The sequence below is a fragment of the Piliocolobus tephrosceles genome, chromosome 11 (assembly GCF_002776525.5).
Source record: "Piliocolobus tephrosceles isolate RC106 chromosome 11, ASM277652v3, whole genome shotgun sequence".
Taxonomy (NCBI): Eukaryota; Metazoa; Chordata; class Mammalia; order Primates; family Cercopithecidae; genus Piliocolobus; species Piliocolobus tephrosceles.
In genome coordinates, this window is record NC_045444.1 from 64,373,658 (window position 1) to 64,401,418 (window position 27,761).

Below are 27,761 nucleotides of genomic sequence, written 5' to 3' on the forward strand. Positions count from 1 at the left end.
GCAATATTATTCAGGACATAGGCATGGGCAAGGACTTCATGACTAAAACACCAAAAGCAATGGGAACAAAAGCCCAAATAGACAAATGGGATCTAATTAAACTAAAGAGCTTCTGTACAGCAAAAGAAACTTCCATCAGAGTGAACAGGCAACCTACAGAATAGGAGAAAATGTTTATAATCTACTCATCTGACAAAGGCCTGATATCCAGAATCTACAAAGAACTCAAACAAATTTACAAGAAAAAAACAAACAATCCCGTCAAAAAGTGGGCGAAGGTTATGAACAGACACTTCTCAAAAAAAAGACGTTTATGCAGCCAACAGACACATGAAAAAATGCTCATCATCACTGGTCATCAGAGAAATGCAAGTCAAACTACAATGAGATACCATCTCATGACAGTTAGAATGATGATCATTAAAAAGTCAGGAAACAAGAGATGCTGGAGAGGATGTGGAGAAATAGGAATGCTTTTACACTGCTGGTGGGAGTGTAAATTAGTTCAGCCATTGTGGAAAACCATGTGGTGACTCTTCAAGGATCTAGAACTAGAAATACCATTTGACCCAGCGATCCCATTACTGGGTATATACCCAAAGGATTATAAATCATGCTACTATAAAGACACATGCACGTATATGTTTATTGTGGCACTATTCACAATAGCAAAGACTTGGAACCAACCCAAATGTCCACCAGTGATAGACTGGATTAAGAAAATGCGGCACATATACACCATGGAATACTATACAGCCATAAAAAAGGATAAGCCCATGTCCTTTGCAGGGCATGGATGAAGCTGGAAACCATCATTCTCAGCAAACTATCACAAAGACAGAGAACCAAACACCACATGTTCTCACTCATAGGTGGGAATTTAACAATGAGAACACTTGGACACAGGGCAAGGAACGTCACACACTGGGGCCTGTCCAGGGGTGAGGGGTGGGGGTAGAGATAGCATTAGGAGAAATACCTAATGTAAATGATGAGTTGATGGGTGCAGCAAAGCAACATGGCTTATTATGTATACCTATGTATCAAACCTGCATGTTGTGCCATGTACCCTAGAATTTAAAGTATAATAAATTAAAAATATGAAAATAGATAAAATTCACATGGAACCACAAAAGAATTTGATAACCAGAGCAACCTGGGGGGAAAAACACGAAGTTGAAAACATCATGCTTTCTGATTTAAAATTATATTAGAAAGCTATAGTAATCAAAATAGTAGGTTATTGGCTTAAAAACAGATACATTGACCACTGGAACAGAAAAGAGAGCCTCAAGATAAATCCAAACATATATGATCAACTAATTTTCAAAAAAGACACCAAAAAGACACAATGAGAAAAGGATAATTTGTTCAATGAAAGATGCTGAGAAAACCAGATTTCCACATGTAAAAGAATGAAATTGGACCCTTATCTTACACCATACACAAAAGTGAACTCAAAATAGATAAAAGACCTAAATGTAAGACCTAAAACTATAAAACTCCTAGAAGAAAACGTAGAGCAGAAGTTCCTTGACATTGTTCTTGGCAATGGATTTCTTAGATATAACACCAAAAATTCAGGCTAAAAAATCAAAACTAAATAAATGGAAAACTTCAAATTAAAAATCTTTTTTTGTAAATTTTTAAAAATAAGCTTCTGCACAGCAAAGAAAACAGTCAACAAAATAAAAAGATAACCTACAGAATGGGAAAAAATATTTGCAAACCGTGTATCAGATAAGGGGTTAATATCCAGGATGTATAAAGAACTCATACAACTCAATATGAAGAAAACATATAACCTTTACTTGAGGCCAGGAGTTCGAGACAAGCATGAGCAACATAGTGAGACTCCATCTCTACAAAAAATAAAATTAAAAAATTAGCCAGGCATGGTAATGTGTGCCTGTAGTCCTAGCTACTCGAGAGGCTGAGGTGGGAGGATCACTTAAGCCCAGGAGTTAGAGGTTACAGTGAGCTATGATCAGGCCACTGCACTCCACAATAGACAATAGAGTGAGACCTTGTCTCATCAAAATTAAATAAATAAAAATGTTTTTTTAAAAGAAAACATATAACCTGACTTTAAAATGAGCAAAGGATCTGAGTAGATACTTCTCCAAAGATGACGTAAGAATGACCAACAAGTACATGAAAAGGTGATCAGCATCACTAATCATTAGGGAAATGCAAATCAAAACCACTATGCACCACCTCCTCACACCTGTTAGGATAGCTATTAAAAAGACAAGACAAGCGTTGGCAAGGGTGTGGAGAAAAGGAAACCTTTGTACACTGTTGTTGGGAATGTACATTGGTGCAATCATATACACTGGAAAACAGTACAGAGATTCTTAAAAGAATTAAAAATAGAACTACTATATGACCCAGCAGTCCCTCTTCTAGGCATATATCCACAGGAAATGAAATCACCCTGTTGTAACGTTATCTGCACTCACATGTTCATTGCATCTGTCAGTGGACAAATGGATAAAGAAACTGTGGTACACACATACACAATGGAGTATTATTCAACCTTCAAGAAGGAAGCGATCCTGCCAATTGCCATAGCAATAGATCATGAATCCCTTGTGATCCTGCTATTCTCCCCCTGTAAATTCAGCCACTCTATTTTACACTTAAAATTTCCACTTTTATAAATACCTTTCTCAAATAAGGAAATACCTATTTTAGAATACTTTGCGTATTATAGGAACTCTGTTATCATAAAAATAGATGTTGGAAAGTCAACATTTTGTAGTTCATGATTGAAGACTGCCTCAGATTTCACTAATGCTAATTTGTTAGGTATGTACCAAATGGGGAGGGGGTGTTGTTTTTATTGTTGCTTTTAAATCAAAGCACTTTAACAACAAGATATTCCTGTCTGAGAAAGTAACGCAAGTGCTGTTCTTAACAGCATATCATTTCCTACCTCCAAGGGAACCGGTCAAAACTTCTTGATCAGCCTGCTGTTTTATGTTGGCAGAATGCATAAAGTGCTCTTTTTGGGTGCATGCTTTAGAAAATAGTTTTTGGATAGTTCTAAATGATTTACATGAGACTTTATGCTACACAGAACTGCTCAAATATGATAATCAAATATGGCAAGTAAACTTGTTCCCTATTCTTTCTAGGGATTATTAATTAATTTCTAAATATTGATACTTTGCATTGGTCTTGATATTTTACATGCTACTTCCAAATTTTTGTTGGTCTATCTGGTATAAAAACCAAATTTTTCACTCTGATCAATTGCCATTGTAATACTTGTGTGGAGTATAGATATTCTGATAAAGATTCCTTTTGAAGGCTAATTTTTAATTAGACCATTACATAGCCTTTCCAGAAAAATGTCTATTTGTGAGTGAAAGTCTGGAGAAATTTATAATGTTATGTATTCTTTCTGCACCTATCTAACAGTTTTTTCTCACTCTTCTCCCCACCCAGTGCATTCTCTTTTGAAGTCTGCGTTTAATAGCATAGCTATAGAGAAGGAGAAGCTGAAGCAGATGGTTTCCGAGCAGGATCACAGTAAAGGCCACAGCACGCAGATGGCACGGCTCCGACAGTCACTGTCTCAGGTAGATGAGAGTGTGTGTTTGCATGTACGTGACACACTCCCTACCCTGTAAGATGAAAGATCAAAAGATGGGGAGCTGGCAGGGAGGTGGCTAGTCGTGGGGATAGTACAGTTTGCAGAAATTCCCCCAAAAGACTGCAGTGTTGGTATTAGATTGCATTACTTTTCTTCCCCAAAATGTCAAGGTAAGAGTGAAAATAAACCAAACTTGTTTGTAAGCATATAATGGTAATTTTGGCCAGTTGAACACTTAATGCTTCTCTAAGGTCATTTATAAGGTAGCCTCTGATTTTAAAAAAAGAATCATGCATTTATTTGACCTATACATCTGAAATGTGTTCCAGAATATATTCAGTCCAATAGTAAATATTTTTTTAAAAGGTACTAGATCTTCCACACTTAGTATTTTTCCCACTTACATCTTAATCTGTTGAAAATTACTGATTACTATCACCCATTTTTTTCTTTTCTGATTTGCACTCTTGAGGTTTTCTTCCTAAGTTATGCTTCCTGAACTAGACTTTTATATTTCGATATATATTATAGAGTTGATCTTATTAATACTAATCAAATCCCTATGTATCTATATCAAAGTTGGAATTTCTGATAAAAATCCTTTAGAGCTGTGCTTATGCTTTTTTCAACTGAGTAGTTCCTTAGAAGTATTTTCTTTAGACTATAAATGCTCTGACTTTAACTCCTTTGAGAATTCAATGTTGTAATGTGATTTTGTGAGAACTCGGTGTTTATATAAAATATTATTCGCTTCCTGGTGCCTTGGATCAGAGTGAAGGAGCAAGCAAATCCTGGGTAAGTGGTTCTCCGTGTGGAGCAGATCCTGCTTGAACAGTTTCCCTCAGTCCCTAAAAAGTAGACTTACACTGTGTCACCATGTTTTATGTCCCTGAACTGTCGGCGTATTTTGAATGTTAAGTTTCATGTCATGGATGTTGTTATCTGGGCCACACTTTCTGCATTATCCATAAAACACTGTCAGCTGAGGGGCATATGCTGCTTCCAGTACAAAGCCAGGGGTCTCAGGAGCTTGAGCGTGAAAATCCGCTATGATTCTGCCAGTCTGCAGAGGGCTTTATTTAAAAGAACATTTTAATGGCTTTCCCTGGACCCTTCTCATGTTATGGATAGGTCGAACACTCAGTTGACATTAACTGATCTTCCAAATCATTATTCTGAAAGTATCGTGAATCAGAAAGATCAAAATAATGGTCGAGTAAACATTCAAATGTCATCCTGTAAACATATAAAATACATTCTTGTCCCCCTTAATGTTGCAACGGTTCCTTCAGATGTATTTAGTGATGGAGGCTTAGAGATAGAAGTCAAGCTTTACTAAGAAAAACAAGAAAACATTTGTTTCTTGCTTACCTGCTTGCTTGCTTTTATTTGCTTGTAGGTGAAACAGAGAATGGTAAATAGAGATCTCGGGTTGGGCTTCAGGTGAAATTAGAAATAATTATGAAGAGAAATCTTACAACAGTTATTCATTTGTTCATTCCCTTATTCATTGTATTCCATTCAGGTGACTATATGCTAGGTATTATGCAAGGTACAGAACACCACGGTAAAAGTAGCCCTGGCCATGTTCCCAGCAAGCTCATGATCTGATTCATGAGATGAGCAGGAAACAGTGAAATGGAGCACGCCGTAGTACATTCACAGCAGTACATGGTAGTGCAGATTTCCAGGGCTCTGTTTGCTCAGAGGAATGGGAGATCCCTGAGCTGAGAGCAGAGCCACAGATCAGGCTTCTTGGAGGAATCAGACCTTCAACCTGGCCTGAATAGACAGCAACCGCTCACAAGGAAGGGCCGGATGCTAATATGACAAAAGTAAAATAGAGCAAAATTTGATCCACTGTGCTTCCTTCGGGTTAAAATATTTCCCTCTCTTGTCAAAACATATTTATTTGCATCTAAAGTTAGAACCTCAATAGATTTTTGTTGGATTGTTTGTTATTGTTATTTATTTTTACAAAAAAATCTCAATTTTAGCCTTGAAAGATGTGAAAATAATTTGGAACTATTAAGTTTCAAATACACTGTTACAGCCTATCCAACAGATAATTCAGTGTTTGCAGTTGTGTGTCATCCCAGCATTTTGGTGATGTTCACATTCCCATGTGTGTCCATGCCCCCCGCCTCGGGGTAGTCACACCCCCACTGGCCATCTATTCCCATCACCTCTAAGTGTGGACTCCTTTTTGGAAACCACAGCAGCCTTTGCTAAAGGTATTTAAGTTTACTGACAGTTCACTCCTTTCTAACAAATTGCTATTCATGGTTAGGCCGTGGGAGAGATGTCTGGAGAATGGCAGGTAGTTCGTAGTGGAAGAAGTATGAGATGAACAAGGAAGAATTACTCTGAAGAGTAGCTGATTAAGTAGGCAAGAACCAGCTCATCAGGGACTACACAAAGGGTTTTGGATTTATCCTGTCAGTGAAGGGAGGGCTTAACAATTTTAACTGGTAAATGATAATGCCAGAAATTAGAATTATTAGGACATAGTTTTGCATATTAGAAAGATTATTCTGGTACAGTATGGAGGGTAGGTGGAATTGGGAGGCAAGACTAGTTTGACAGATTCTTATGGTATTTGAGATAATTTGAGAAGAGCTCGTACACTTGAGATAATATTCCTAAACTGAGGAAGTGCCATGCCAGCATTGGTAGAAGGAGGGAATACATTTCAAAGACACCCAGGAGGGAGAATCAGCATGGCTTGGAGATCAGCAGAATATTAGAAAGGGACAAGAACACAAAATCAAGACAGTCCAGGGTTTTTACTTGGATAACTGGGTATGTGAAAGTTATTTTCCCCAAGGTGGGACTATAAGAGGAGCTGGTTTGCTTTAGGTATATGATGATGGATTTCTGTGGAGATTGAGGTGTCTGTGGGGCATTTTACAGGCAATTAGATATTTATGTCTAGAGCTCAGAAGACAGGTCTAGGCTAGAGAGGAAGATGGATGCCCCTGCATACCAGGGCAGTTATAGATGTTGATGAATTGCATTGCAGTCAGAATAAAAGGGTCAGTGGTGCTCCTGCTGCTATAGAGAACATTAACATTTAAACAACAGGCTGGCCGGGCGTGGTGGCTCACGCCTGTAATCTCAGCACTTTGGGAGGCCGAGATGGGTGGATCATGAAGTCAGAAGTTCGAGACCAGCCTGGCCAACAGGCAAAACTCCATCTCTACTGAAAATACAAACATTAACTGGGCGTGGTGGTGGGCTCCTGTAATCCTAGCTATTTGGGAGACTGAGGCAGGAGAATCACTTGAACCTGGGAGGCGGAGGTTGCAGTGAGCTGAGATCGTGCCATTGCACTCCAGCCTGAGCAACGAGAGAGCGAAACTCCATCTCAAAAAGAAAAAAAAAAAAGTCCAAGTGGCCGGGCGCGGTGACTCACACCTCAATCTCAGCACTTTACGAGGCCAAGGCTGGCGGATCACCTGAGGTCAGGAGTTTGAAACCAGCCTGGCCAACATGGCAAAACCCCATCTCTACAAAATGTAAAAATTAGCCAGGCTTGATGGCACATGCCTGTAGTCCCAGCTACTTGGAAGGCTGAGGCAGGAGAATTGCTTGCACCCAGGAGGCAGAGGTTGCAGTGAGCCGAGATCACTCTAGCCTGGGCAACAGAGCAAGACTCTGCCACAAAAAAGTAAAATAAAATAAAATAAGACAGGCCAAGAAAGAGAAGCCATTGATGGAGACTCAGGGGAAGCAGCCAGAGGATTTAGAAGCGATGACCATTGACACCAAGGGGAGTTTCAATAATCTCAGGAAGGAAAAGGTTAACGGAATCCAATTTAGTAGCAACTAATATATAGACTGACCATCAGCCCTGGAATTTGGCAGTCTCAGCATCTTTATATCTTGACAAAAAGGGGCCAGCAGATAAGGAAATAGTGAAGGCAGAAAGCAACTGATCAGCCCTCCTCGTTGGCCAACTCTGTTCTCGCTCTCCCTCTTTTAATGTAGCGCTTAAGATTGATCAAGTACTAATTAGCTTGAGTACATTGAGACCATTGTTCTCCCTGTTCTGAGTATGTTTTTGAATTAGTATAAGTTCACATTATAGTGTCATTATAGGCAGCCTAAAGACATGGTTGGTCCGTATTCAGATGTCATCAGTTAAACTCCCAGATATTTTTCTGGGGTCCAGAAAAAAAGCCAGGTGTCCCTCAGAGAGGGGAGGAGAGAGAGAGAGACTGAATTTAAATAACATCTTTAGGACAAGCACAGTGACTTATGCCTATAATCCCAATTCTTTGGGAGGTGGAGGCAGGAGAATTCCTTGCACCCAGGAGTTCAAGATTACAGTGAGCCATGATACCACCACCGCACTCCAGCCTGGGCAACAGAGCAAGACCCTGTCTCTAAAGCAAACAAACAAATTCATTTAGTAGTCCAAAACTTTTAAAGCTTATGTTTTATTTGACATAAGTCCTATTTGATGTATGTCTATGATTAAAGTGCTGCATTTCAACAAGACTTTAAGTATATCAGACTCAGCAAATTTTATCATCTCTTTCGAAGGCACATAGTAGATAAAATACTTGAAATTAGCATTTTTACAACATGCTCAGCATAAATTGTTACCTGCCTTGAGTAAACAACAATTTGCAAGGCTGGGCAGTCTAATGAATTGCTCTTCTAAAGTAATATTACTTCAACCAGCCTGGCCAACATGGTGAAACCCCGTCTCTACTAAAAATACAAAAAAATTAGCTGGGTGTGGTAGCAGGTGCCTGTAATCCCAGCTACTTGGGAGGCTGAGGCAGGAGAATTGCTTGAACCCAGGAGGCGGAGGTTGCAGTGAGCCAAGATCATGCCATTGCACTCCAGCCTTTGCGACACAGCAAGACTCTGTCTCAAAAAAATAAAAATAACTGAAGTAATATTACTTCTCCGATCCATATGTACACAAAAACATATGTAATTCTGTTATTTAAACCCTATGAAACTTAAACTTTTGCACTTGAGAGGGAGTCTAGATGTTGGACCCAAGCCTGTAGGACAGGACATTTTATGTGGCATCCATCCCTTATAAATGACTTTATTTCACATCAGCTATAATTTCATATCTTTTTTTGTTTGTTTTTTGGAGGCAGAGTCTTGCTCTGTTGCCCTGTTTGGAGTACAGTGACGTAGTCTCAGCTCACTGCAACCTCCACCTCCCAGGTTCAAGTGATTCTCCTGCCACAGCTTCCCAACTAGCTGGTATTACAGGCATGTGCCACCACGTCTGGCTAATTTTTTGTATTTTTAGTAGAGATGGGATTTCACCATGTTGCCCAGGCTGGTCTTGAACTCCTGTCCTCAAGTGATCCTCCCACCTCGGACTCCTGAAGTGCTAGGCATGAACCACTGCACCCAGCTTATGTCTTGTTTAATGCAGTACCCTGAACACCAAAATGAAATAGTCTGTAATAAGACTAAGGCAACCTCAGCACTCCAGATTACCAATAATAATAAAAATCCAACTCATCTTGAGCCTATCTTCAATACATTACACTTTATCACTGTTACTAGTTTGATTCCTGGCCCCAGAAATTCTGCACAGCTTGTGTTAAATGCAGTGAGAGTTGAGCTCATATAAATGTGAATAACGGAATGTGACCCATCTATTCCAGCTAGAATCACTGTATTTTATTAAATCAAGATGCCATCAGTTGTTACATGCATCATCATTTTGTGCATTACTGAGAAAGGGAAAAAAACACACTGTCAATTGAACTGACACAGTGCTTCAGAGGCGATGAAAATGGGGGGAAATGTGCATCTTAGAATCAGCGAAATGTAGTAAATATGAGAATTGAAGCAAAAAAACTGCTTAACATACTATATAGTAGCATAATCTAAAATCTCAGTCATATCTGTCATTCTCTCTGTCCACAACATTTCACATACCCAAATAATTATTCTGTGATGAAATAAAAGTTGCAAATGTATTTGTTTATTCCTGGATTTCATAGTTCCCTGAGACTCAGCCAAATTTGTTGTATGTGAAGATACTCTTTATAGAATCCTTATATCTTCTTTAAACTTTAAATTGTCGTCATTTTGAACATAATTTGGCAATATTTATTAAAAGCCTTAAAATGTTTTTACCCTTTTACCCTGTAAGTCCATGGCTGATATGTCTATTAATGCTGAAATTTAGAAAACAATCATGTTCATGGCAGTATTATTTGTACTAGTAAAAATCGGTAACAGCATAAGTGTCCAATAGTAGGAAATACTTGCTAATACAACTATTAAAATTATGTGTGTGAAGAGTTTGAAACAAAATAACTGCTTATGTGCAAAGAATAAGGGGCAGATACAGTATGCAAACTGTGCACCCACTAAGCAATATTTAAAAATACAGAGGAAAATAATCTAGAAAGAAATGGGCCAAACTACTAACAGTTGGGTAGTAAGGTGCATTTTTTAAAACTTTTTCTATATTTTGCATTTTCCAAATATACTTTAATGGTATTTTCATAATTGAAAAAACAAGTGATTTTTAAGAGAGACCCAGGATTTGGTTTTTGACAGCTCTAGCTTTGACAGTTTCCATGCTCATTTTCTCATTCCTTTTGAACCAGTTTTATTTTTATCTAAAGGGTTTAAATTTATGATGATTTCATCTTGCCATATGTTTCATATCCTTCTCCAGCCATTAGGCTTCTATGTTTTTCTCATAGAACCCACAGTTCCATTTAGCAAAATGTTTATGCCAGAGTCTCACCCAGCCTAAGATAAATCTTCACCTAGGAATTACCTGCCAGGGTTGATGAATGGTAGTTAGTAGCTAAGGAGGTGGCAATTTAGGTAATTGATTCTGGCTCAAATCTTTAAGACAGTAACTTATTTTATACATTGGAAAGGAATTGTGCATTTCTTGGATATATTAGACTTGAAATGTGCATAAGGGACATGAGGTGTGGGGAAATGAGCATGCATTGTAGTTTTTAGTGCAATCCGAGCTCAGTAAAGCAAGTGGTGAGAATATGCATAAAACCTGCTGAGTGAAGAATCTGTGCCCAGTTCCTGGCTTCAAGGTGCTTCCTCCCTGTTAGGCCTTTGGTCCTGTATACCACTAACAGCAATGTTACTACCGACAAGTCTCCACGGCTCTTCTTTCTCATTGGCTGGCACCAGGGGCTGGTCCTCTGCCTCCTTTTTCCTTGCTTATGCCACTGCTCACTCCTCTTGGGTACATTCCCTACTTTATTTCTGCCATCTTCTAGGCCCTTTTCTGTTGTCACGAAGAGCATCATTTCCCTGACAATACTTGCCCCAAAGCTTCCATGATATTATTATAGAAACATGGTATTATTAGATAAAAATAATTTTCAGGGCAGGAATTAATAAATGTAGACCTAAGCACTACCTGAAAGCTCATGGCACTTGGTTGTAGCAAACTTCATAAACAGCCTGTACGATCAAGGCAAAAGGAGGAGGATGCGCAGAAAGGGGCTGTTGCATGCTCAGTTGCCGGCTTACACTTTTCACCACTGGGGTTGCCAGAGTGGGAACGGTCTTGATTTCCATGCTTCCTGTGCTGTGTAACAGCTACTCTTTTCTACCACTGCATAGATATTATTAATAAAATGATATATTTTAAACTTTTAGCTTTGAACTCAACATGCTTAACATCTGGCTTCAAATCATAGCAGCAGAGATGAGTCTTCTACTTTTGTCTCAATTCTAAAAGTGATTAAAATAAGAACTAGCAAAATGCATCATTGTGTAGTTAAAATGGAACCAAACTGTTTTGTTTTGGCACAGCATTAGCATTTTGGCAGGAGAGTGTAATTCTTTGCCAATAGTGGTGAACTACAGCAGATCTTTGGCTTTGAGTATTTGCCATCGTTTAAAAAAAAATGGTTTTGAAGTTTGAAAAAATTTACATTAAAACATTTACATTAAAAAATTTAACAAATGAAAGTACTTTTATTTTTCTTCAGCTTAATAAAACATACTTTTTTTCTTTTTTTTGTGACACAGTCTTGCAGTATTGCCCAGGCTGAAGTGCAGTGACACAAGCTTGGCTCAGTGCAACCTCCACCTCAAGAGTTAAAGTGATTCTCCTACCTCAGCCTCCTGAGTAGCTGGGACTGTAGACGTGTGCCACCTCACCCAGCTAATTTTTGTATTATTAGTAGAGTTGGGGTTTCACCATGTTGGCCAGGCTGGTCTCGAACTCCTGACCTCAAGTGATCCATCTGTCTTGGTCTCCCAAAGTGCTCAGGTTACAGACATGAACCACCATGCCTGGCTTTCATCTTAATAAGAAATACTTTAAGATTTCTCTCTTTTGCTCCCATGCTACTCTTTTTGCCATCAATGGAAGAGAGAACAGGGTTTCAATAATAAGAGAATTAAGTAAGAACATAGGTGATAAAACTCTCTCCAGACCATCCCAGCGAATGCGAAAGTGAACTTTGCATAGAATGTAAAAATACCTTGAGTGTGCTCGTATCAGAGAGCCAAATACTGATGATTTGCCCCATGAAGTATAGAAATTCCTATGAACCATATTGTAAGCATCAGAAAATCCCCAAACCCAGAATTATTTGTGCACTATTCTGGATGCTAGTTCATCTTCATAATGATAACCAAGAGGCACTGTGCAGGATTCTGACTTAGCGTTTCAATCAACTTTGTATGTTTATTTAATACAACCCCAGAAAGGTTAAGTAACTTGGTGAAGACTACTTAGCCCTGAGATCAAGAGAACCTGATCTTCTGACTCCCAGGCCAGAATTTTTATTTTTCACATCACGTCTAAGAAAAAGAATAAATTATATTTAATTTAAAAACCTCTTAGTTCATTTCTTACTGACATTAATGGCGAGATGTTAGACTGTGATTCTGGGCTGGGCAGGGTAACTCCTGCCTGTAATCCCAGCACTTTGGGAGGCTGAGGCCAGAGGATCACTTGAGGTCCGGAGTTTGAGACCAGCCTGGTGAACATGGCAAAACTTCATCTCTACTAAAAATACAAAAATTAGCCAGATGTGGTGGTGCACACTTGTAATCCCAGCTACTTAGGAGGCTGAGGCATGAGAGTCACTTGAACCCGGGAGTCCGAGGTTGCAGTGAGCTGAAATCACACCACCGCACTCCAGCCTGGGTGACAGAGCAAGACTCTGTCTCAAAACAAACAAACAAACAACAACAACAACAAAAACAAAAACTGTGATTCTGCAATTAAAACTATCAAATAGACTCCCACTTACATGGCACCAAAGCATATATGGTTCCAAATATTTCAGTAACTAAGGCAACTACGCATTTACTTGTAGGCAGAGAACGAAGAAGAAATCAGCATCTTTTGTGGTCCTAACATATAGGAGAAAGGCCTGTAGTACTCACAAAAGATAAGAGTAATGCAGTGTTGTTGTTGGTTTTTTGTTTTTGTTTTTGTTTTCTCATTCTAAGTGTTTGAGATTTTGCTCCAAGAAAAATGATCCTGAGTACTTTCTCAGGTTGAAAAGATACTAGGAGTCTTCCTTTGAGGCACATGGTTTATCTGCTAAGAATGTTATCACCTTTTCCCCCTAAAACATTCCTGTTTTCTCAGATAGTCAGAGACTTATTTCCTCCTATCTCCAAATATAATGACTGTAGAATCTGTATCCACCTTTAATCCATCAATGTGACAGTCCTCCAGATCAAGTACATGATTTGACATATTTTACAAACCAGTTCTAACAGCTTCAAACAAAAGCCAAAGGCTGCAAGTGATAGTTCTGTCCTCAAAAAGCAAAAACTGGGTTGAGGGAGGGAAAGACACGGGGACTAGGATGGAGAGAGGAGAGAAAAGGCAATGAAGAGTTTAGCTACTTTGTATTTACCCTGGGTGTTTTAATAGGTACAGAGTTGTCATAATGAGATTATATTTCTGTATGTATTGGTTTACTGTATTCATTGGCTCTGAATGAAGCAGAATGCCCATTCCCTGAAGCAGATACCCTCTTTACTAGGCACTGACATTTATCTCTTTATGTCTTCTAATTGCTGATCTTAATGGGAAGGAAAAGAAAGCTATCTTTTCACTGGGCCTTGTCTTCTCACAGGTCTTTAACTTGAGGCTTGATACAATTCCAATTAGCTACATCTGTATTCTATAAATGGAACATGTTTCTGTGTATCAGTGGGATGTTCCTTACCAGAGGATTCACTGTACCTTTGTCAACAGGGTCCGTGTAGGGATGCCATGCTTATGTAAAACTTTTCTCTTCTTGTAGTAAATGCAGTTGCTCCACATACTAAACTGTGTTGTAGCAAGTAGTATTTTACTGATGCTAACTTAAAGCATGTTGGAGGTAGTGCCATGTAGAGAACTTAGAGTTGGTGTACTTTCAGTGCTATGTTCTTATTATGGTTGTCAGTGTCTACACTGTTCATTGAAGACACCTTTTTGTTTGCACTTAAGTTAGTTCTGCAGCATTGTCATATACATTATGTGCTCCCGGAAAATGAAAATACAGATGTTTTCTTTAAACAGATGAAAATCTAAATCTATAAACCAAAGCCAGTTCATTCTATTTCTAACTAATTTTAAGATAACTACCCAGTTTTGAAACAACTCCCAAACTTTAGAAACTAGAACAAAAATGTGAAAGAATTTTCAATGAAAACAATAGTTTTCATCATAGGCTGCAAAAAGTAATATATATGTAGTGGTAGACTGGGCTTGAGTATAATGGGCCTCACTCTAAAGGAAAGAAAATTCCGTGAATCACTTTTATGAAATCTGTTAACTCAGCCCACCAACCTGCAAAGTAGCAATCTTATATTACAAAAAATTAATACCTTATTTTTGAGCCATTTATTACTCCTTGTCTGGCTCATGATGGCTTCAAAAGTTAGAGCTAAGAACATCACAGACATTATTGTCTAACTTGTACCTGCGTACTTGTTCTGTTTTATGCTTGCTGATTAATTTTAAATTACATGTGTGGTTTTTGTTATTTTAAGGCACTCAACCAGAATGCTGAACTAAGGAGTCGTTTGAACAGAATACATTCAGAGTCTATTATTTGTGATCAGGTTGTCAGTGTAAATATTATTCCTAGCCCTGATGAGGTAAGACTCATTTTAAATAGATGCAGAGTACCTATTTTTTTAGCATCTAAATTTACTGCATATTTTTGTTTATTTATATCCAGTTCTTTCACTGTTAATAAAGGTTCTCTCCATAAATATTTGTGTCGCTGACAGTTCAATGTTCTTTGAAGTAAAGGATATATAAGAGCTTGACATCATTTATTCCTGGTGATCAGTGTCTATTTTTATTTATTCCTATATTCACCTGATACCACTGAATATTTGATTTATATATCTACTCCAGCTTGTTAATTTTCGATGTCTGTCTCATTCGTCATTAGAAATGTTCATTAGCATCAAATGGCCGGTGAAATGTTGCAAAAAAAAAAAAAAAAAAAATTTAGCTGAGAAGGTTGCTAAGTAAAAATGTTCTTAAGGTTTGTTTGAAAGCCCTAAGGACAGAAGTCGCCTGACCTTGTTAAGATAATGCTAATGGTACTGCTGCAGCTACTACTGCTGCTGCTGCTGCTAATTAATAGCTGACATGTGTCAAGGTAATGCTTACTATGTGCTAGGTATTGTGTTAACGACTTTGCATGTGTGATCTCATTCGACACCCTCAACAACCCTCTGTGTTAGGTGGCATTATTATTCCATTTTTCAGATTGAAGAAATGTTAAGAGAATAGGAGAACATTCAGTATTTGGGCTAAACTTAAGTGTATAATTCTGTTTATGACTCTCCATAAAATTATTACTTTATAACATGAGACCTTACACTTTTTAACAGTAATGTTAGAGCTTTATATACAGTGATGATATATGTAATAAGTTGAGAGGTTTAACTGATTTTAAGGTCATGTTTGTACCAAAAACATACATTTTACTAGAAATCTATAGGTACAAGGGTTCTAACCTCTTAGGAAATACTATCCCAAAACAACTTGTCTTCGACTTAAGTTTTCCACCCTAAATTCATTCACCTCCATGGGCTCTGTATTCCCTAATAATACTTATATTCACTCAACTGCCCAGAATCTAGAAGTATTTCTAAAATTTGTCATTCAAAAATAATTTGATAATCTCAGTTGAAATCTTCTTTTCAACCTGAAATGTGCACTAGAATATATATATCTCTCTTACATTTTTAATTGAAACTTGAATAGCTTCCTTGAAAACTATCACTTATTGAATAAAAGTATAATTTGAAACAAGGTTCAATATTCCAGTCATGTGTTTTATTGGTTAAAATTCATGATCAAATTGCAAAGTGACATATATAGTCTGTCTCAAAAATTAGTTTTATAGATTTTCTTAGCATGTCTCTAGTAGTTTCTACAAATATTTCTTCATGTTTAATGTACCGTTAGAATATGACAGAGCTAAGAATAAGAGAATGAAGTTGTCTCTACAGCCAATCAAGGTATTCATAGCAGCTTAACCTGACTCAGTATCAATCAACCAAAGGTTTAAAATCAAGGCACAGTACCAACACCTTTCAACTATTCCTTTTGGGGTCTTTAGACACATTGGAAGGAAACGTATACAGTGGTCGTTACTGAATTGCAAGTGAAAATTACTTGTGGCCGCCACTTTTTAACATACAGTATTAAAGAGTATAAATCTGGCTAATTTAAAGGAATAGCTGTTCTAACAGGGGGAAAAGCAATTACACTATGTATGCTTCTGTCTTCTGCAGGCTGGTGAGCAAATCCATGTCAGTCTCCCCCTATCACAGCAAGTAGCCAATGAGAGCCGCCTCTCCATGTCAGAGTCTGTTTCTGAGTTCTTTGATGCCCAAGAGGTGCTCATCTCTGCAAGTTCATCAGAGAATGAGGTATGTATGCCTTCTTGACTTGTTAGCCTCAACATCTTGTGACTGAGTTTGAGTTAAAGAAAATAAAACTGTGGAACTTTTTGGTGGTTACTTTCATTTTTTTCTTTTTTGTTTACATCATAGTAAGATGCCCAAATTGTAGCAAAGCTAAAAGCACGCAAACTCTATCAGTTACCAATTACTGAGTGCTTAACGTTTCTGAGCATCAAGAATTTAAATTTGATGAATTAAGGGAAAGAATCAACATTTATTGGAGTGTCTTCTATGATTCATATTTCAGGGTAACAAAAGAGTTTATGACAGAGCTCTTTATAGAAGGAGACTAGCTAATAAATATAGAAAGAATGAGAGAATTAGGAAGGCACCATTCACGCACATACACTGACACATACATATTAGATATGTTCGCTAGGGACATGAATTTAAGATTAGAAGGATACTATGTAGCACATAGCTAGTTGGGTAATTATGGTTTTTGGAGGTTAACCACTGACTATCATAAAAGCTGTACTGAATTGCTCTTCATGCTTATGATTCTTGCCAAGGTCTTGGAAACAGGGAACCTCTTCCTTGGTCAGGTTGCAGAAATTAGTTCTTTTACTACAGTGTAGTCAACTTTTTTTGGCATGAGGAAAGCAGCCAAAACTCTTTTCCACACAGCTGATTAGGAATTTTGTCATTTGGGATTGCAAATCTGTACGGCATTTTTACAAAAAAGAAATGAAATCATTGCTAAACTTTATTTCCATATGCATAGAAAACAGATTGGAAGGACACATCCTGACAATTAGTAGTAGTTGTTTTTGGATGTTTGAAATTATGAGTGATTTTAGAAACAAAGACAAAGTGGAAAAGAGAAAGCAATAATGAGTACATATCATTTTTATAATGGGAGAAAAGTAAAATAGAATTCTTGTATCAAATACTGAATTTGTCAGCATACCAAGGCATGCACCTGCCTCTCAGATCCCAAGGCATGCACGAACAGGTTCACAGAAACTTCCATTCGCGGGCTGGAATGCTAATTTAATGATCTGTGATGGTAACTGATACATACTCTCAGATGGACAGAATAATCATCCTTGCTAATTAGTGCGTCTTTTCCTGTAGGCAAATCTGCATGGCAAGCCTAATTCTAGTCAGAGGTTGCCTGGTGAGCAAGGGACATGAGTAAACTTAAGGCTAGAGGGCCAGAATATTAGAGCTCCGTACTCAGCCTCCATCATAGGGATACTCTGCCACAAGGACTTGGTATTTGTATCTGTCTGCCTGCACCCCCAGGGACCACCATGCTATCGATAATGCTACCAAAATTTCCTTTTCTGACTTTGCCTCCTGAACTCCCATTGCTGACCCATCCTTCATCCTTTTGTTGTTGTTGTGTTTGTTTGTTTGTTTGTTTTTGTTTTTGTTTTTGTTTTGAGATGGGGTTTTGCTCTTGTTGCCCAGGCTGGAGGGCAGTGGTGCGATCTTGGCTCGCCGCAACCTCTGCCTCCCAGGTTCAAGTGATTCTCCTGCCTCAGCCTCCCAAGTAGCGGGGATTACAGGCATGCGCCACCATGCCCTGCTAACTTTGTTTTTTTAGTAGAGATGGGGTTTCTCCATGTTGGTCAGGCTGGTCTCAAATTCCCGACCTCAGGTGATCTGCCCACCTCAGCCTCCCAAAGTGCTGGGGTTACAGGCGTGAGCCACTGTGCGTGACCCCTTCATCCTTCTTTAGTCAGGTTACAGTCAGACTTGACCATGCATTATCTGAGTTCTGACCTATCATCTGATGACTTCCTAGCTTACCTCTCTGAGAGCTATTTCCGAGTCCCTGGGGCACACCTAGCTGGGTCCCCAGGTACTATTTGCCCTGGACACTGGGTATACAGAAATGAAGAGGATGTGAAGCAGGTTATTGCATGAGTCCAAGCAAGATGGTGGTGCCACCCTGGGACAGGTGAGGGGTGGGGGAGTGAATGTGGTGGCAGAGAGCAGGATAAGAAGGTGGAGGATGGGGTCACAGGGAGATGAGACATTCACTGTGAGACATCATGAGTTTATCAGACTTCTCAGTGGAGTTACCTGTCAGGTATTTGAATATTTAAGTCTAAAGCTCAAGGACAGAACTGTCTGAGAGTCAGTCAGCTACCTGTTAGACATTGACACCTGGTACTCACTCACAGAACCTCTAATTCAGCACGTCCCAGAAGCTTTCGTCAACAAGCCCCACCGCTACCCCAGGAGAGAACCCCCGGCCTGCCGATTCCTCTCATATCGCCTATCTAAGTGCCCCTCTACCCAACTGTTCACACCAAATGCCTGAAGATTTTCCTTTACTCCTTCTTTCCCTTTACTACCACCCATCTTGATTCACTTGGGTTCTGTAGCTTCCATCATCTAAATACTCTCAGATCTGTACATCTTCCTGCAGCTTCACTGCCACTGCTCCAATTCAGTTCCCATCTGCTCCCCACCTAGATCACCCATCAGTCTCGTAACTTTTCCAGTCTCCCATCTTACTGCTTCCCATCCATTTTCCACTGGGCAACCTGAGCAATCTTCCTAAAAGGCAAGTCTGATCATGTCTCTCTTCCCCAGTGTCCTTAGGATAACATTCTAAACTCCTTAGCTATTAAAACAAAGACCCTTATAATCTGATGCCTGCTCTCAGCTCCAGCCTCATGCCACCTCTCTTCTGGAGCCTTCCAACAGCCAAAGGAATGATTTCTGGAGTTGCCTATTTGCTAAAGTTACCTTGTGTCCCTTGCTGTAGCAATGAGAGTGACTGTCTCTTACAACTCACACTGGAAAGAACTGAACTGTACCCCCATTCCTTGTGCCCTGTACCTCACAGGTTTTCATAAAATTACTGTTTTGACTTGCAACTTCTCCCTTTATCACAACACTTGGCCTTAAGTATTTAAAGGGGGTAGGCCAGGAGATAAACCCAAGCGACAGATACTATGATGTTCTCAGAGTTGCTTTTCCCCTTCAGTTAAGGCTTGGTTTCTGGGACAACCTCATCTGCCCAAGTCTCTAAGTTCCCTTATGTATAAGGCAGTTCTCACATTGCCATAAGGAAATACCTGGACTGGGTAATTTATAAAGAAAAGAGGTTTAATTGGCTCACAGTTCCACAGGCTGTACAGGAAGCATGATGCTGGCATCTGCTTGGCTTCTGGGGAAGCTTCAGGAAATTTACAACCATGGTAGAAGGCCCAGGGGAAGCCGGCCCTCACATGACCAGAGCAGGAGCAAGAGAGCAAGGTGGGAGTTGCTACACACTTTTATACTACCAGATCACATAAGAACTCACTCACGATCGGGAGGACAGTACCAAAGAGGATGGTGCTAAACCATTCCAGAGAAGACCATTCCCGTGATCCAGTCACCTCCCACCAGACCCCACCTCCAACACTGGAGATTAGATTTCAGTGTAAAACTTGGATGGGGACAAACATCCAAACTATATCACCTTGTGATGAGGTCCCCTCAGAAGGCTCCTTGCGCCTTCACACTCATAGTCTTGGCAACCCACCCGGTGAGTTGACTATACATGTGGGAATCCTAGCAGCAGCTGCAGGTTAGGCTCAAGCTGTGTATCCTGCACTGCAGCTGCCAAAGGAAATTGGGCCTCTGCACTTGCCATCTACCCTGGCCCAAGCACTTCCCCCAGAGATCCACAACTTCAGTTCCTTCACTCTCTTCAGTCCCTTACTCAAAGGTCACCTCCAGGGAAGCCTATGCTGACTGTCCTATCTACAATTTAGAGTTGCCATTTCCTCCTTTCTTCTGACCTTTTGGGGTTTCTCTGTTTATTTTTGAGACAATCTCTCATTCTGTCACCCAGGCTGGAGTGCAGTGGTGCGATCTTGGCTCACTGCAACCTCCACCTCCCGGGTTTAAGCAATTCTCCCACCTCAGCCTCCCAAGTAGCTGGGATTACAAGCATGTACCACCATGCCTGGCTAATTTTTGCGTTTTTAGTAGAAACGAGGTTTCACCATGTTGGCCAGGTTAGTCTCAAACACCTGACCTCAAGTGATTCTCCTGCCTCGGCCTCCCAAAGTGCTGGGATTACAGGCGTGAGCCACTGCACCTGGCCTCCTCTGACCTTTTGTGTCCCTCTTTCCTCATTTTTTTTCCTTCATGCTTATCACTATCTTAAATATATATATATATATTTCCTGTATTTCATTTGTTGTGTGTCTGCCCCCCTAGAACATAAATGTCATGAAGGCAGAGATTTAACCACTGGGTCTCCTACACTAAAACAGTTCTGGTGAGCCCAGAGCAGGTACTCAATAAATATCTGCTAACTGAGCAAAGGAAGAAATGCTTATAATGATTATTCTGAGAAACATCTGGGCATTAGCTGTCTTACATTAACATTTTCCATGGCTGAGGGAAAAATCCTCTTTATATGTTATTTACCAATGCACTTTACTGAATGAATCCTCTGCTCTTTTAAAAAATGTTCTTCTTGCTTCCACAATAATCTATTTGCCTTTGCTTTTAAACTTGTTTCTGCAATGCTACATGCCTGGTCACGTTTAGGAAAAATATATATTTTCTGAACTCTTTTGAATCCCTAAGTTTGTAAAGAGAAATATTTGGTTCCAGGACTTCTTAACCATGGGGCAGAGGGCAAACTGTTTTATTCTAATAGTGCAGAGCCTTAGCTCTTTGTACAGGGTGGCGTGAATGGACCACAGCAAGAGAGCCCAGCCTTAGTTACTACACACATATGACATGTATACATCTTACTCAAGGCCCACTATTATTGTAGAATTCTTTTACACCAATTATTTCAGATCATTTCTATGATATATTAGTTTGGGAGAGATTAGAAATTGAAGAGGAAGGCCAGGCATGGTGGCTCATGCCTGTAATCCCAACACTTTGGGAGGCGGAGGCGGGATGATTGAGTCAGGAGTTTGAGACCAGCCTGGGCAATACAGGGAGCCCTCACCTCTACAGAAAAAAATCGAATAATTAGCTGGACATGGTGGTGCATGCCTGTGGTCCCAGCTCCTTCAGGAGGCTGAGGTGGGAGAATCCCTTGAGCCCAGGAGGTAAAGGCTGTGTTGAGCTGTGATTGTACCATTGTACTCCATTGTGACAGAAAGAGCTCCTGTATCAAAAAAGAAGGAAGGAAGGAAGGAGGAAGGAAGGAAGGAGAGAAAGAGAGAGAGAGAAAGAAAGAGAGAGAGAAAAGAAAAGGGAGGGAGGAAGAGAAAGGAAAGGGAAAAGGAAGGGGAAGGAAGGAAAAGAGGGAGGGAGGAAAAAGAGAAAGGAGGGGGAGAGAGAAAAGAGAGAGAGAAAAAAGAAAGAAAAAGAAAGAAAGAAAGAGAAAAAAAGGAAGGAAGGAAGAGAGAGGAAGAAAGGAAGAAAGAGAGAGGAAGAAAGGAAGAGAGGAAGGGAGGGAAAGAAAGGAGGGAGGGAAAGAGAAAGAAAGAAGGAAGGAAGGAAAGAGAGAGAAAGACACAGAAAGAAAGGGAAAGAAAAAGAAAGAAAGAGGAAAGAAAGGAAATTGAAGAAGTGTAGACTTTATAGCTATTTGTAGGATAAACATGAGTGTTTTCTTAAAAACAATAAACATGCCTGCAATGTGAATTGGTTTAGGTAGACGTTTGTCTCCTCAAACATAATTGAGTATGATTAGATTTTTTTCAGAGAAATCACACAGAGGAGTTTGATTTACTTTTTTTGTTTTCAAGCATAAGAAGTTGGCTTTTCATGAGCCTGATGGTTTAACCTTCAACTCTACTGCAGTCAGTAGGAACTGCAGGAACCTGTTGCAGTAGGAAAATATGAATCAGAAAAAGATTTTATTCTCAATTTGTCATCTTTATGGGCTTACTCTGTGTGCAAAAACAAAATTACCATTACTCGTCCATGCATGCAATCATTCTGTCCATCACTGTTATCCCTAAATATATGAATTCTTCCCAACCCTAATTTTTAAAACATCAGCAGTAAATCCAGAAACCTTAAAGACAATGACCAATTGTTTTTATTATGTACAAATTCAAAAATTTTACATGGCAAAAAAAAATTGGCGTAAACAAAGTTTAAAAATGCAAGTTAAGAAAAATGTAATCTATATGTCAAACTGAAAAATGTGTGAAATATAAGAAAATTAGTTCATAAAGGATGAAATTCAAACTTAAAGCAATCTTTTGGCCAGGTGCAATGGCTCATACCTGTAATACCAGCACTTTGAGAGGCTGCAGTGGGAGGACTGCTTGAAGCTAGGAGTTCAAGCCTGGGTAACATAGCAAGACCCTTCATCTCTAAAAAAAAATTATTTTTTAATTGTCCAGGCATGGGAGTGTGTGCATGTAGTCCCAGTTACTTGGGAGGCTGAGGTAGGAGGATCCCTTGAGCCCAGGAGTTATGAGCCCAGGTTGCAGTGAGCTGTGATGCACTGCACTTCAGCCTGGGCAGCAGAGTAAGAGTCTGTCTCAAAAAAAAAAAAAAAAAAAAAGTGATCTTTTATGTATACCAGGTAAGTACTAAAAAAAGATGGATAGTGTAAAGTGTTTAAGTGGATGTGGAAAGATGGATGATGTTCCCATATATTGCTGATGAGAACAAACTAATCCAGTCTTTCAGGAGAGCAATTTGGCTACATGGAACTAAAGCCTCAAAGTGACCCATATGATCTAGAAATAAATTTTAATATAATCACCAGGCAGATTTACAAAAATATATTTGCAAGCATGTTCATCCAGGTATTGTCTATAATAATAAAATGTTAGAAACCACCTACATTCTGGTTAAATTCCTTGTTATCATATAATGAATTATGTTGCCTTTCCAAATAAAGTAGCTATAGCTACTATAATGAAAACGTATTCAGAATGCTATAAAGCAATATGTAAGCTGTTCTCCTTTTTCAGTATATAAAGATAAATGTGTCAATATGTTTGTACAGGCATTTTGAAATTGGAGGATAATACTCACCAAAATGTTACGTGGTTTCCTATAGGTGATGGGCTGATAGGTAATTTTCACACTCATCTGTTTACTCGTACCTATTTTCTAATTTTTTACAAGAATGTATTATACTCAGAAAAAAATACAGCATTGTTTCCATTTTGAAGGAAGTATCAGCAGCTTTCTTGCCTGCAGGAAAGTCATTAGTTTTCCCATTCCTCTGATGGTTCTGTCTTATCCTCTCCTTCCTGATCTGCTCTGTTTCTAAGTCCCTTTAGTATGTACGTTGTTCCTTAATTTCATTTTTCTGCTAATTTGTGTTTCTAAATTTTAGTTTAACATTTTTCTCATGCAGGGGGTGGCTTCACTATTCGTCTCTCCCCATTGTCACAGAGGCTATCTGAATCTAAGCTGTATTTCTTTTTTTTGAGACACAGTCTTGCTCTGTTACCCAGGCTGGAGTACAATGGTGTGATCTCAGCTCACTGCAACCTCTGCCTCCTGGGTTCACACCATTCTCCTGCCTCAGCTTCCTGAGAAGCTGAGACTACAGGCACCCGCCACCACACCCGGCTAATTTTTTATATTTATAGTAGAGACGGGGTTTCACCGTGTTAGTCAGGATGGTGTCGATGTCCTCACCTTGTGATCTGCCTGCCTCGGCTTCCCAAAGAGCTGAGATTACAGGCGTGAGCCACCAAACCCAGCCGACTAAGCTGTATTTCTTACCCGGATCTATGCAGCATCCTAGTATCTGGCCTCCCTAGGGAAAGCTGCCAAATATCTTCCTGAAAACCAAATCTGATTCCAACATCCCATGCATTTTTGTTGGTTTTCCTAACTCTTAGGATTGCATATGAACCCTTTTTGTTGGCATGAAAAGCCCTTCATTGTTGGGCCCTCTTGTTTTCTCTACCCTCTGCCACAGCCACTCTCAACATCCTTTGCATTCCTGGGATAAATGTTGCTCTCATGGGCCTTACCTTTGCACAATCTCCCTTCTTCGTGTGCTTCTGTCCCTTCTAACAACTGGGCAACTCCTATTCATTCTCTAACACCCAGTTTAAATATTGCCCCCTGGGCAGCCTCTCCTGAGTCCTCCAAGGTAGAGTCATAGGGCCTTCTCTTAGGTATTAGGTTGGTGCAAAAGAAAGTAATGGCAAAAACTGCAAGTAGTCTCGCACCAACCTGAAACATTCATAGTGTATTACGCTAAAATATTTCTGGTTCTTTACTGGTCTCCCCCGCCCTCCTGCCCCTACTAAGACAAGGAGCTAAAGACCAGGCTCCTTTTTAGTGATCCTATATCCTAGTTCATGAAGACCCTCAAGTGTTCATTGCACATATGCCAAATACTTTTCCTCTAGGACCTCTGCTTCTCACTGAAACAATATTTTGTTATTTTTAATCACTTGATTATCTGAGCTTGCAAGACTGAACAAGAATTCTGATCTTTGTATGTTCTTCCCTCCCTTAGGCTTCAGATGATGAGTCTTACATCAGTGATGTGAGTGATAATATATCTGAAGACAACACCAGTGTTGCAGACAATATTTCTCGGCAAAGTATGCATCATTTGAGCTTCCAGGTTGTTCTATCTACATGCCAAATTGCAACACTGAAGACTTAATGAACAGGCATCCCCCCCAACCCCGCACTAATTGTTCTTTTGGCAGCTGATTGTTAAGTACATTCTATTTTGTATAATCTCTTGAGGTAAATGGTTGAAAAATCTGTTAGGTAAATGGTTAAGAGAAAAGGTTTTCCTCTTTCTCACACCAACAGCTTGAGTCCCTCTTATTAAATATATTTAATTTTTTAAAACTTAGCCTGTCTTGAATGATGTTTTAGTATATTTAATGCCTTATTTATAAAACTATGCACTGTTGTTTTCTGCATTTATTAGTAACCTTGCATTGAAAGAATTCCATTTACTTTTGAAAGGATATAATGAAGACTCTTGAAATGTCTCAAAATCAGATTTATTTGAAAGTTACTTCTCTTCTTGATTTTGTGAAATCAGAACAGCAAAGTGTTGTTCACTGTGACTCTCCCTCTTCCAGTCCTGAATGGGGAGCTTACAGGAGGGGCCTTCCGAAATGGGCGTCGAACATGCCTGCCAGCTCCTTGTCCTGACACCAGTAACATTAACCTGTGGAATATCTTGAGGAACAACATTGGTAAAGACCTTTCTAAAGTCTCCATGCCTGTGGAGCTAAACGAGCCACTCAACACCCTGCAGCACCTCTGCGAGGAAATGGAATACAGCGAGCTCCTGGACAAGGCTTCGGAAACTGATGATCCATATGAGCGCATGGTAATAAATAACTAACAGAGCAGCGCCCCTCAAGGATTTGCCAATCGTAGACCTGGGCTAAACCAGAATTCATTATGATGATATATTTGGCATTTGCATAATATTCTCACTGCATACTAAAAGAGGAATTGACCTGTTTGCATAAATCAGGCAAGGCCAAAACCTCCCAGATACCAACACAGGAAGACACACTTTTTGTGCTTTATCCTTGGTCTAGAGTGTTTCTAAAGTTAAGGTGTAAAGGTCTTATACTCCTTAGAGGTTGCAGGCACAACTTGCCTCACTTTATCAGTTTTTCCTGAATGTCAAGATAACCCATCTGTTCAGGAACTTAGGTCTGAGAAAATAACTTCTGTTTATACTTCACCCTTTACCCCATATGGTTGTGGGAAACGTGCCGTCCCCTTTGAAAAGCACCCACAACCACAGTCCTCGTGCGCATGAGGCTAAGATCATGCCCGTGGCAGAACCGATAAACTGGGTTCCAGAACCTTTGAACTCTGTGATACTCATGACGTTGGATGGAAGGGTGAAGAATGCTTCACCTCAGTGGCCTGCTGGTTTCCGTGCAAGTAGTTTTACCTAATTTTACTTATTTTTTTCCCCACAAGTTGGTAAAAATTCTGTGCAGACAATAGAAAATGCAACTGTCATCAAATCAACACCCATCCACATGGGGTGTGTAAAATCTAGAGGGAAAAGGAACAAACAGACCTAGCAATCATCTCTCCTATATTATTTCCTTTTCTTCAATGTTTTAACAGGTTCTCGTTGCTGCATTTGCAGTTTCAGGATACTGCTCCACCTATTTCAGAGCAGGAAGTAAGCCATTCAACCCAGTCCTTGGGGAGACCTATGAATGCATTAGAGAAGACAAGGGATTCCGCTTTTTCTCGGAACAGGTAAGTGCCCCTGGACTCATATAGGTAAGAGGGCAGTTTGGTGGTGAAAGCAGCCTTTTGATAACAATCTGTTGGGATGGGTTATGACACCAGTTGTGAATCCAAAGTATCTGAGACAGGTCTCAATCAATTTAGAAAGTTTATTTTGCCAAGGTTAAGGACACACCTGTGACACAGCCTCAGGGGGTCCTGATGAAATGTGTCCAAGATGTTTTGGACACAGATTGGGTTTAAACATTTTAGGGAGATATGCAACCTCAATCAATATATGTAAGATGTACATTGATTCTGTCCAGAAAGGTGGGACAACTTGGAAATGGAGACTTCCAGGTCATAGGTAGATAAGAAAGGTTGCATTCTTTTGGGTCTCTGATCAGCCTTTCACTGAATACACAATTTACATGTGAGAGGGTGGTAGAGAGATAGTCACTTATGCCTCAGTCTGGCTCAGTGAATCTGCATTTTTACATAGACAGTAGGGCAGAGGAAGTAATCAGATACGCATTTGTCTCAGGTGAGCAGAAAGATGACTGAGTTCTGTCAGTCTTTTGTCCCGTACCTGTGAAGATAAGCTATCAACGTACATTGCCAGGGTGAAATTCAACAGAACTGTTTTAGGGTAAAGATCTTGAGGCCCACAAAGAATTTCCTTTGGGCAAATTGTGAGAGAGAGAGGTAGCCTTTTTTCAAAAAAAAAGAAAAAAAATCTTTGTAGCTATCTTTTTTAGGAATAACATGGGAAGCAGGTGGTCCTGAGATTTATTTTCTTTTCACGCGTTAAGAAAACTAACATAAGAACAGAAAACTAAACACCGCATGTTCTCACTCATAAGTGGGAGTTGAACAATGAGAACACATGGACACAGGGAGGGGAACATGACACAGTGGGGCCTGTCGGGGGGTGGCGAACAAGGGGAGGGACAGCATTAGGAGAAATACCTAATGTAGGTGACGAGTTGATGGGTGTAGCAAACCACTGTGGCACATGTATACCTATGTAACAAAACTGCACGTTCTGCACATGTAACCCAGAATTTAAAGTATAATAAAGGGAAGGAAGGAAGGGAGGGAGTGAGGGAGGAAGGAAGGAAGGAAGGAAGGAAGGAAGGAAGGAAGGAAGGAA

General features: G+C 39.7%; 1 protein-coding gene across 2 annotated transcripts in view; it reads left to right on the forward strand.

Moving 5' to 3' along the window:
• OSBPL6 (oxysterol binding protein like 6) overlaps positions 1-27,761 on the forward strand; it is a 203,472-nt gene that overhangs the window by 164,371 nt on the left and 11,340 nt on the right. For both annotated transcript variants that reach the window (XM_023212452.1, XM_023212453.1), the window contains 6 exons: positions 3,454-3,587; positions 14,588-14,695; positions 16,355-16,492; positions 24,897-24,984; positions 25,483-25,736; positions 26,501-26,638. In XM_023212452.1, coding sequence (XP_023068220.1) covers positions 3,454-3,587; positions 14,588-14,695; positions 16,355-16,492; positions 24,897-24,984; positions 25,483-25,736; positions 26,501-26,638 — 860 coding nt within the window. The remainder of the gene's footprint in view (positions 1-3,453; positions 3,588-14,587; positions 14,696-16,354; positions 16,493-24,896; positions 24,985-25,482; positions 25,737-26,500; positions 26,639-27,761) is intronic.